The sequence below is a fragment of the Orbicella faveolata genome, unplaced genomic scaffold (genome assembly GCF_042242905.1).
Source record: "Orbicella faveolata isolate gen_17 unplaced genomic scaffold, um_ofav_v1 contig_14, whole genome shotgun sequence".
In the NCBI taxonomy this organism is placed as follows: Eukaryota; Metazoa; Cnidaria; class Anthozoa; order Scleractinia; family Merulinidae; genus Orbicella; species Orbicella faveolata.
This window is the reverse complement of record NW_028301541.1, coordinates 15,553,563-15,565,050: the sequence shown is the minus strand read 5'-3', so window position 1 is coordinate 15,565,050 and position 11,488 is coordinate 15,553,563. Positions and strand designations below refer to the sequence as shown.

Genomic DNA, 11,488 nt, shown 5'->3' with positions numbered 1-11,488 from the left:
AATTGGCATCACTTATACTCAAATTCTACAGGAGGAAAACATCTTTCCATTGATGAGAGATCAGAGGTTTCGGTACAACTGAGCCGAAAATGCTCAGAAGTTTGAGTGAAAAACTCGGAACAAGATTTCCCTCAACTACACTTGGCTTCTCCATACTAGGAATTTTCCGTCTCGATGATGCTTTCTCGGGAATTCTTGAACTGGAGGCAAGCCCAGTAGAAGGTCAATCACTGCAACAAAAAGATGAGAAAAGGAGAAAAAGGAAAGGCGAAAAGAAATTTAAAAAACTGAAAACCATAAAGTCGTAGGTTTCTGCACATGCCCGAGCAAAAATGTCATAAAACCTGATGCTATTGAAAAGAAAGGCATGCTGTCATGTTGCAAATGTCTTTTTCAGTAGATTGCAGCTAATTTGGCTCATGTCCAGGCTAAAAATGTCCGAAATGCATCAAAAAGACATTTTTGGCAAAAAGTTCCGGATGTCAATGGGTAAAAGTTCTTAAAGTAATCAAGCTTTCGGATTCAGCACCCTTTCCTTCTCAATTCTTTGGAATGAGTACTACTTTCTAGGGTCGTTACGTTGACCTTAGCATGCTTAAGATCTATACATACTCTTTTGAATCATTAATCTTTATTTTAACTAGAAATTGTGTCAACCCTAAACTGAAGATATAGAGAACCACTACATAAAATTAATTATTTTGTGTCATTGCAGACTTCAGAACTTTCCGTAGTTTCAGGAATTTTTCTCAGTGTTTAAGCTTTAAGCATAATAAAGAAAGAAGAGGTTTATGCTTAGTTTTTAGAAGATTCTAACAGTTTTGAAACGAAAAGGACAAAGCTGATTGAAAACATCAGAAAGCGGAACCTAACATGATTATTTATTTGGTGTTTTCACTGGTCTTGAGGAATTGTCGCTTCCAGAACTTTCCTGGGTAATTAAAGTAATTTTAATGGATCTTTTCAGCGATCCGGCGGTCATTCTGAATTCTGTTCATCCTAATAGCCTATCGGGATGCTTAGGGGGCGAATACATACGAATTTGCCCCCTTAGCATCCCATAATAGCTATTTGAAACAGTAGAATTTAAAACGGCTGCGGTATCGCCGAAATGGTCCTTTGTTCAGTTCTTTCTTTGCTTGCTTGATTCATTCTTTAGCCTATTTCTTTGCTTTCCTTGATTCATTCTTTAGCCTTTTTGCGCCACACTATTGCGTAATTATTTCAGACTTCTCTATTAGCGTCGTAATAGCGTTTTTGTTTTTTCTCTCTTTGTTTTTCTCTTCTTTTCCTTTCTTTTTATGTGAGCATTTGTGCTATCTTACTGATCTGCAATTTATTTTCATTTGACACTGATGTCAACTGGCTGCCTGGCTCCGCTAGCCCCTATGATTATTCCAGGCACCCAGTGCTCTAATTTTTATTTTTGTACAGTTAGTATCATAGTGTGAGAGAGTACAAAGAAAGATTATTATTGTTGTAGAGTATAATTAATGTTTATGCCATTTGAAACTCAAATGAACTTTCTATATCAGGACCTAGTGCTGCACCACAAAATGTACAAGGACAGAACAGCAGTTCAACCAGCATCTTAGTCACGTGGGATGAAGTTCCAGCTGATCAACAGAATGGTTTCATCACTAATTACACCATTGCTTACCACTCAGAAACAGAAAATGACAATGGAAGTGTTTTGGCTGGTCCTGATGATCGTCAAAAGAATTTGACAAATCTACAGGAGTACGTCAACTACAATATCACAGTGTTTGCATCTACTGTGAAAGGAAATGGACCAGCCAGTGACCCTGTTATTGTAAGAACAGACCAGGATGGTAAGTTCAGTATGTTCCCAGTAACGTACCCGACTTCAGTATTGAACTGCTGTATCTTCCTGTACTCACTGGAAATCTGAAATTTGGCCCGATATAACACATTTACTCTTAATGTGATATCAGAAGGTTACATCTTTACACTTGTAGCCGTCGTACATTTCAATATCTGCAAAACTAATTAGTTGCCCACTATCCGAACAGCGAGTCTGTTATCAGAGCACAATACACTTGCAACATCAAGTTAACTTTCTGAAGTCAACCGATGCATTCAGCTTATTTTCACTACTTGCAAAGTTGGCCTTTGTTTCGGGAAAAGAAATCGGCTAGCTAGTAACCAAGCATCGTGGTCAAAGGAGAAAGGATTTTTCATTCTGCTTCGTGTTATTCCAGCTAATACAGTCACGCGAAATCAACACAGGAAATAATTCGAGTCGAAAATGAAAGTCAGTAGACTTTCTATGGTGTTGCCTGGTGTAGCTTATATTCATATCTTAAAATCATGGACAAAGTTATCCAAACAAATTGTTACACTTTGCAAATTTAGAAGAAACTGGTCGGAAACTGGGCGCACTAAACCAAAACTTAGTTAAGGTTTCTGACTTCTGTTATGTCAGAAAAGTTCAAGTTCATTTCAAATTAAACGATGTTCTGATCACTAGAACTCTTCGAGTTTCTTCACGTCAAAAATAAAAGAACTTCCTTTGAAAACGTTATCACATGTATCAGACATTTTGTTTAGCATTGGTAGTATTACCGTCCTCTGAATATCGCAAATTTTAACCATGACCATTTTACTCACCGCGAAGGCTTGTTTCTCAAGCTAACAGCGCGCTGAAACCTTTATTCGAAAGTTGAAACGTTTAAATTCCTTTCGGAAAATTTCCTTTTAAATGACACGCACGACGTAAAAATGGGTTTTATATAAAACTGGTCAGATACTGGTACTGGTCAGAAACCAGACAACATACCGTACCTTTCCTTAGAAATTGCTGTGCATGTTGTGGTAGTTTCTTTCTGTTTTGTTCAGTTTAAAGAACTATAATCGCATGTTGTCAATTCAAAAATTTGTTTAATATAAGTTCTCAAAATACTGTACACCGTTAGGGATTTTAGAGGCTTTGCAAGGTAAGAGGTGATGCAGTTCATTTTCTTTTCTTGCCATGCTTTTAAAGTCCAATCAATACATTAAAGTAAGCTCCAATGATCTTCCTCTCATAAACTACTAGCTTAAATTGGCATAGTGATCTCTGGCAGGCTTTTGTTTTCATAGACATCACAGAGCAGGACACCCAGATCTAACACTAGTAAATACCAATAGGAAGGTCTATGGCAAACGCTAAAAGAAGCACGTCATTAATTAGTAACTCATCATAGTAACACAGCAAAGCCCAATCAACCACCATTCAAAGTTAACTTGTTTTGAACTTTTCTGTCAGAACCTGATGGCCCTCCACAAAATGTAACAGGCCAGAACAGCAGCTCAACAAGCATCTTGATCACTTGGGATGAAGTTCCAGCTGATAAACAGAATGGTATTATCACGGGTTACACCATTACTTACCACTCACAAACAGAGAATGACGATGGAAGTGTCTCGGTTGGTGCCAATATTCGTCAAAAGAATTTGACAGAACTAAAGGAGTACGTCAACTACAGTATCATAGTGTTTGCATCTACTGTAAAAGGAAATGGACCAGCCAATGATCCTGTTATTGTAGTTAGAACAGACCAGGACAGTAAGTACTTTATATTTGTATCCTTTTCTTGTGGGTGTTATGGTAAATTTTGTGGCTACTTGGTATTAGAATTTCATAAGCGGTTTACATGTTAAGAGATCATATAAGGAAAGTCTGCATAGTACGAGCCAAGTTGCCCATCAGGCAGGTGCATATCTCCGCTTTCAGTGGCATCAAGCGACTAGGGGTTTTTCTACTTCTCCCTGGTTGAGATGCTAGTCCATTGCATGATTAGCCCCAGCATTAAGTTCGCCAGTACCCATTTCTACACCTGGGTGGAGAGAGTCACTGTGAGAGTTAAGTGTCCTGCCCAAGAACACGACACAATGACATTTGATGCCTTCGATCAGGGCTCGAACCAGGACCTCTCGATCCAGTGGCGCGCGCACTAACCATGAGGCCACCGTGCTTTCACAATAGATCATATTCATGTGCAGATGATTTTCATTCCTTTTGTGTGTTTTAAATCAAATCATTACGGAAACACCAAAGTACTGCTTTTTAAACAAAAACGATCGATTTCAGGCAGTATTGGAAGTACAGCTAAGTCGTCACCCTCTCTTTACCCGGTCGCAAAAATGTACTAATATAATCAGTTTACAAGTGAATATATGAAATATCATATGTTTGTACTGCGGAGAAACATGATTGATCATCGCAGTTATGCACACAACTTAAGCAGTTGTGAAGTTAAAACCTGCGTTCGAATCCCGTTCAGCCCTAGAATTTTTTTTCAGGCTTTAATTTCACAACTGTTTAAGTTGTGTGCATAACTACAATGATCAATCATGTGTTCATATGTCTTTCTCCATAGTTCAAATATATGTTTTTTCATATATTCGCTTGTATTCTTCACCATCTACGGCCCGGGTGTATTACAAACTCACAAAGTGACCAGCTTCCAGATGGCTTGATAGCTCGGTTGGTAGAGCAGTGCACCGTTATCGCAGAGGTTATAGGCTCGAATCCCGTTCAGGCCTGAAATTTTTTGTTTTTTTTTTCATACTTTAATTTCACAACTGCTTTAAAAGTTGTATGCATAACTGCGATGATCAATCATGTGTTCGTACATAATCAGTTTAATACTGCAAACCAGATTTGCGTTAAGTGACCACCTCTGTTAAGCGGCTGAGGTCACTGCTTTGCCGTTCCAACCAGAGATTTTGTATTGTTTTTAACTCTATTTAACGGCTAACGAGAATACTGCTTGGTGTTAAAAAAAATAGAGGTTTCCGCCATATACGTATAAGGCAAATTTCTGCTGAGCGAACGCCTATCCGGTGGCCACACTTTTGTAAGTGACCCATGCTCATTTCTCAGGGGCGGCTTCTTAATAGACGTTTGACTGCAGCAACCTTTATGTTATACCATGTTTCTTGTATGTACATATCACGCGTGTACAGTTTACCCTCCACATCAGATAGCTAACATTAGACATATCCTTGACAACCTTAAGGTAATTCCCCTGAAATAATACTGCACATAGATTTTGGTTCAAACTTTGTCCACTGAATATTTATCGTATGAGAACTTTAATTACAAAATAAAAAAGGGGGTGCCCATGCTCGCTAAGGAGCAGTGAGGCATTAAAACTGTCCCATTTTAGCATTATTTAATGCTTATTACAAGAACGCATTCCAAGTTATTGTAAACTCTTTGTGAGCCCAGACTCATGAAAACACGCCTCAAACTACAGTCAACGCTTGTGTCGGACACAAATAAACTTTTTAAGTTTGATTTTGACAGACAGCTGAATCCTTGTTAAAATATTGGAACCAAATTGCTTGCCACGGTTATCAAACTGCAAAATAGAAAAGACTAAAGTGCAGCTGCTATTTTCCTTATTTATTCAATTTTCAACTGTAGAAATCAGATCAGTCTTTTCTCACGCAAAGCTAATGATTAGTTGATTAACATGACTGGAAAAAAATTTGCGGTGCCCAAGTTCGTTAGTGAGCTATAGCCATTTTTCAACTGACAGAACTCAATATCAAGGCAAATCCACCATGTTTTCAATATGCGCGTGCACGAACGCGCGCTAAAGACGTCATAAATTATGCGCAGTAAGGATGCGCCATGCAAATGTGAGGAATCACCTTAAGAAACACTTCTTTTGGCAGTCTTCGTAGGAATAATATATGAAAGCCTAGTGACAATCATTGCAAAATTAACTTGTTTTGAACTTTTCTATCAGAACCTGATGGTGCTCCACAAAATGTAATAGGACAGAACAGTAGCTCAACAAGCATCTTAGTCACCTGGGATGAAGTTCCAGCTAATAAACAGAATGGTATCATCACGGGTTACACCATTACTTACCAGTCACAAACAGAGAATGACAATGAAAGTGTTTTGGTTGGTGCCAATAATCGTCGAAAGAATTTGACAGGACTTAAGGAGTACGTCAACTACAATATCACAGTGTTTGCATCTACTGTGAAAGGAAATGGACCAGCCAATGACCCTGTCATTGTAGTTAGAACAGACCAGGACAGTAAGTACTTGATATTTGAATCATTTTCTTGTGGGTGTTATGGTGGATTCTGTGTCTGCTTGGTTCTTGTTTGTTAATCACTTTGGAGCTGACCTCTCCTGTGTAAAATTGGTTTCGTTAACCAGTCAGAGACAGTAAACTGAAAATATCAATGAAAGGAATTTTGTCAAAGAAAATAACCCGTGCACTTTGAAGGACGGTAGAAATGTCCGGTATTAGAATTCCATAAGCTGTTTACATGGTAAGGGATCATATCAGTATAGATGATTTTCTTACCTCTTCTTTTTTTTTTAAATCAAATCATTACGGGAAGACCAAGGATTCTTTTTTAAACATGAACTATTGAGAGTGAAGAATGATCATCGCAGTTAATTTTCCAATTTAAGCAATTGGAAAGAAGAAGCCTGAAAAAATAAGGGCTTCAACGGGATTCGAACCCGTGACCTCCGCGATACCGGTGCGATGCTCTACCAACTGAGCTTTGAAGCCACACATTGGGAGCGAGGTCTATTAATTGAGTTCATATCTTCCCGTGAGGAGTGAAATGATGTGAAGTTTATATGAAATAGTTCATATATGAACTGCGGTTGTAGATGAGAGTGAAGAATGATTGTGTCCTGTACTCCAGGGTATCATTGAACAGCCACGTGCTAGGCCATTTGATTTCCTTTAAGCTTTTTTCTAGTTCTTTTGAGCGGCTACGCGTTTTTTCTGTGTTAGGCGTTGAAACATTGGACGCTTCCACCACATACAAGGCAAATTTATGCTGATTAAACATATGTCAAATGGTCACACTTTTGTAAGTGACCCATACTCATTTCTCAGGACCGGCTCCTTAATAGGCGTTTGACTGCAACAACCTTTCTGTTATGCCATGTTCCTTGTACGTACATATCACGCGTGTACAGCATTCGCGCTACATTAGGTAACTAACATTAAACATGTCTTGGACAACCTTAAGAAACAGTTCTTATAGAAACAAACAGAGAATGACAATGGAAGTGTTTTGGTTGGTGCCAATGATCGTCGAAAGAATTTGACAGAACTAAAGGAGTACGTCAACTACAATATCACAGTGTTTGCATCTACTGTGAAGGGAAATGGACCAGCCAATGACCCTTTCATTGTAGTTAGAACAGACCAGGACAGTAAGTAATTTTAATTTGAATCCTCTTCTTGTGGGTGTTATGGTGGATTTTGTGGCTGCTTGGTTCTTGTTTCTTAATCACGTTTGAGCTGACTTCTCCTGCGTAGAATGGGCTTTTTTAGCCGGTCAGAGGTTAAAAAAACGTATCACTGATATCAAATTTGTGTAAGTAACGATCTCAAAGAAAATAACCCGTGAGCTTTGCATATATGACTGGGTAGGAATGTTTGGTATTAGAATTTCATAAACGGTTTACATGGTAAGAGATCATATAGGGAAAGTCTGCATAGTACGAGCCAAGTTGCCCATAAGGCAGGCGCGTAACTCCGGTTTCAGTGGCATCAAGCGACTAGGAGTTTTTCTACTTCTCTCTAGTTGAGACACTAGTCTATTGCATGATAAGCCCCAGCATTAAGTTCGCCAGTACCCATTTCTACACCTGGGTGGAGAGAGGCACTGTGAGAGTTAAGTGTCCTGCCCAAGAACACGACACAATGACATTTGATGTCTTCGACCAGAACTCGAACCAGGACCTCTCGATTCCGTGGCGAGCGCACTAACTATGCCTGTTAATAGATCATATACATGTACAGATGATTTTCATTCCTTCAGTGTGTTAAATCAAATCATTACGGGAACACCAAGGATTGTTTTTTAAACAAAAACGATCGATTTTAGGCAGTATTGGAAGTACAGCTAAGTCGTCACCCTCTCTTTACCCGGTCGCAAAAATGTACTAATATAATCAGTTTACAAGTGAATATGTGAAAAATCATATATTTGAACTGCAGAGAAAGAAGTATGAAGACATGATTGATCATCGCAGTTATGCACACAACTTAAGCGGTTGTGAAATTAAAGCCTGGGTTTGTATCCCGTTCAGGCCTAGAATTTTTTTTTTTTTTTTTTTTTTTTTTTTTTTCAGGCTTTAATTTTACAACTGCTTAAGTTGTGTGCATAACTACGATGATCAATCATGTCTTCATACTTCTTTCTCCGCAGTTCAAATATATGATTTTCATATATTCTCTTGTGTCCTTCACCATCTACGGGTATATTACAAACTCTTAGGATAGCCAGCTCTCAGACGGCTTGATAGCTCAGTTGGTAGAGCACTGCACCGTTATCGCAGAGGTCATAGGTTCGAATCCCGTTCAGGCTTAAATTTTTTTTTTTTTTTTTTTTTTTCAGGCTCTAATTTCACAACTGCTTAAGTTGTGTGCATAACTACGATGATTGATCATGTCTTCGTACATAATCAGTTTAATACTGCAAACCAGATTTGCGTTAAGTGACCACCTCTGTTAAGCCGCAGAAGTCACTGCTTTGCCGTCCCAACCAGAGATTTTGTATTGTTTTAACACTCTATTTAAGGGCCAACGAGAATATTGCTTGGCATTTCCTTATCCTGCCGGAATTGTTGAAAGGAAAGAATGAGAAACTTAACTTGAATAAAGAGTGTACATAGGCACATCAGCATGAGAGATGCCTTTGTTGAAAGCACAATAAGGGGATTGTGTCCTGTAGTATGATTAAACAACCACTTGCTAGGCCATTTGTTTTTGTTCAAGGTTTTTTGTAGTTCTTCTTTTTGGCGCCTAAACTTTTTTTGTCTGTGTGCGTTAAGAAATGGAAGTTTCCATCACATCCAGTGTTAATTTCTGGTAAGCACCTATCAAGTGGTTTCACTTTTGTAATTGACCCATGTTCATTTTCCGTGGGTTGCTTAGACGTCTAGCTGCAACAACCTTCCTGTTATACCATGTTTCGTGCATGTACATATCACGCGTGTACAGTATTCACGCTACATCAGGCAACCAACATTAGACATTTCCTTGACAACCTCAAAAAACAGTTGTTGTAGAAGTCTTCGTAGGAATCATATATGAAAGCCTAGTAGCGATCACTGCAAAGTTAACTTGTTTTGAACTTTTCTATCAGAACCTGATGGCCCTCCACAAAATGTAACAGGCCAGAACAGCAGCTCAACAAGCATCTTAGTCACGTGGTATGAAGTCCCAGCTGATAAACAGAATGGTATCATCACGGGTTACACCATTACTTACCAGTCACAAACAGAGAATGACAATGGAAATGTTTTGGTTGGTGCCAATGATCGTCTAAAGAATTTGACAGAACTAAAGGAGTACGTCAACTACAATATCATAGTGTTTGCATCTACTGTGAAAGGAAATGGACCAGCCAATGACCCCATTGTTGTTAGAACGGACGAGGATAGTAAGTATTTTTTCCTGACTGACTAGCTGAGTGATAAGTACAGTTTGAATAACCAAGAACTAACCATACTTTACGAAATAAGTAAGTCAGAATGTTTTTAGCCAGGAAAGAACATAACAGTCGAAAGACTGACAAACCATTTGCCCTTTGGAATTTAGAAATGTTGGTTTTTTAGAGAAAGAAAAACCGCAAAAGCCGGAGAAAAACCAGACCAGAACGAACAACAAACTCAACCCACATATGACGCCGTTTCTGAACTTAGGCCACATTGGTGGGAAGCGAGCTCTTTGACCACTACGCCATCCGTTATGATGGTTACTTTTTATATTCAAACGTTGGTCAGCATCCAAGCTGCTTCAAGTTTATTTTCGGTTGATAGTTGACTCGGGCTAGGCCCTCGTCGACTATCACGCGATAAAAATCGAGAGCGAATAATTTGATTGTTTTAGTACAAGTCTACTTGTTGTTAAAAATATTATCTAAATCCTCTTCGCAGACACTTTGTAAATGCAAAGTAGCTACCGCTATTTGTTATCAACCGCACACTTCTAGGCTACTCACTAATCTGTAACAGAATAGACAGCGTGTAGTGCAGTCAAATAAGAGAACGGCATTCGTGATGGAACGCTAGTAGATTTATACTATTTAAAATAATACAAATGTGATTCTCATTGAAAAATCAACAAGATTTCCGCAAAATGGGCAATTTCATACATTAGCAAGAGGAATCAGGTAAAGCTTGTCAACCCCTTCCTAAATGCAATGTTGTTTAGGATTAAGAAGCACCCTATTTGTAATAATAGCATCGTCTTGAGTCTTGAATCAGCTACTTGGAGGCTAATCAAAGTCATCACAGTGTTACAGTCAGTAGCATTTGTTATTCAGAATTACAAAAATTGTTTAGTTTGCTTGATGTACATGGTGTACATGGTGAAGTTGTTGCCGGGCTGATACAGTGTTACGTCATGTTAGCAGATAAAAATTTAACACTTTTTACATTCCTTTCAGGACCTAGCGCTCCTCCCCAGGATTTAATATTATACGACACAACTTCCACTTCACTCTTAGTGAGGTGGAGTGAAGTTCCATCTGCGGACAAGAACGGTATCATTCGTAGTTATACCGTGAGCTACCAGGCGATCAGTTCTTTACTCGTTGAAAACACAACAGTCTATGTTCCTACACGTGAGGTGAATCTAACTGGGCTGGTAAAGAATATGAACTACAGCGTCAGAGTTTTGGCGTCTACCGACAAGGGAGATGGACACTACAGCGATCCCGAATTTTTCGTTACAAACCAAGATGGTGAGTTAGCGTTCAGATTTCCTCGCATTATTTGGGAATAATCATACAAGTAAAGGTGTTCAGAAAAGATGTAACAAATAAAGGCTAGAGACGCTATATAGTAAGATCTATTATGGGTTGAAAACACGAAACGCTGGAAAACTTTTAAGGAGTTCAGATAGTTACAGGAAAAAACCCTGGACAAGAATGAAGAGGCTAACAAACCGCTTGTAATTTGATTTCTATCTGTTAATTTGTTTCTGATCGTCATTGTCCATTCCCTCGCGGTAGAGATCCGGGCTCTCTTAAACGTTATCTGTATATATCTGTTTAATAGCTGCGATACCATTACTATCAATACCATTATTCTTTGTTCAGTACCTGGTGCTGCTCCTGAGAATGTGAGAGGACACAACACCAGCTCAACTAGTATCTTAGTCACCTGGGGTGAAGTGCCAGCAGATAAACAGCACGGTAAAATCCTTAAATACACTGTCATTTACGAGGAGTCCGAGGGAGATGCAGAGACGATGGTATGGGTTGATTCACCCTCCCGTCAAATTGAGTTAACAGAACTTATAAAGTATACGGTATACAACATCCAGGTGTTAGCTGCAACTTTGAAAGGTGATGGACCACGCAGCAATCCCATCACTGTATGGACGGACCAAGACGGTAAGTACGAGGAAAACAACATTAAATTTTTGGTGCAGAGGTAGGGAGACTCGGTTGGTTTTCAACTCATGCCCTCAACTAA

General features: G+C 39.0%; 1 protein-coding gene and 1 long non-coding RNA gene across 2 annotated transcripts in view; both read left to right on the top strand.

Moving 5' to 3' along the window:
* The window catches only part of LOC110046797 (uncharacterized), a 233,244-nt gene that overhangs the window by 215,609 nt on the left and 6,147 nt on the right, over positions 1-11,488 (top strand). The window contains exons 33-34 of the mRNA XM_089287542.1: positions 10,456-10,752; positions 11,110-11,406. Of these exons, the coding sequence (XP_089143668.1) occupies positions 10,456-10,752; positions 11,110-11,406 (594 nt within the window). The remainder of the gene's footprint in view (positions 1-10,455; positions 10,753-11,109; positions 11,407-11,488) is intronic.
* Positions 6,081-9,277, top strand: LOC149114184 (uncharacterized). The gene is made up of 2 exons (XR_016206605.1): positions 6,081-7,210; positions 9,151-9,277. It is a non-coding gene; the product is annotated as an uncharacterized LOC149114184 (long non-coding RNA).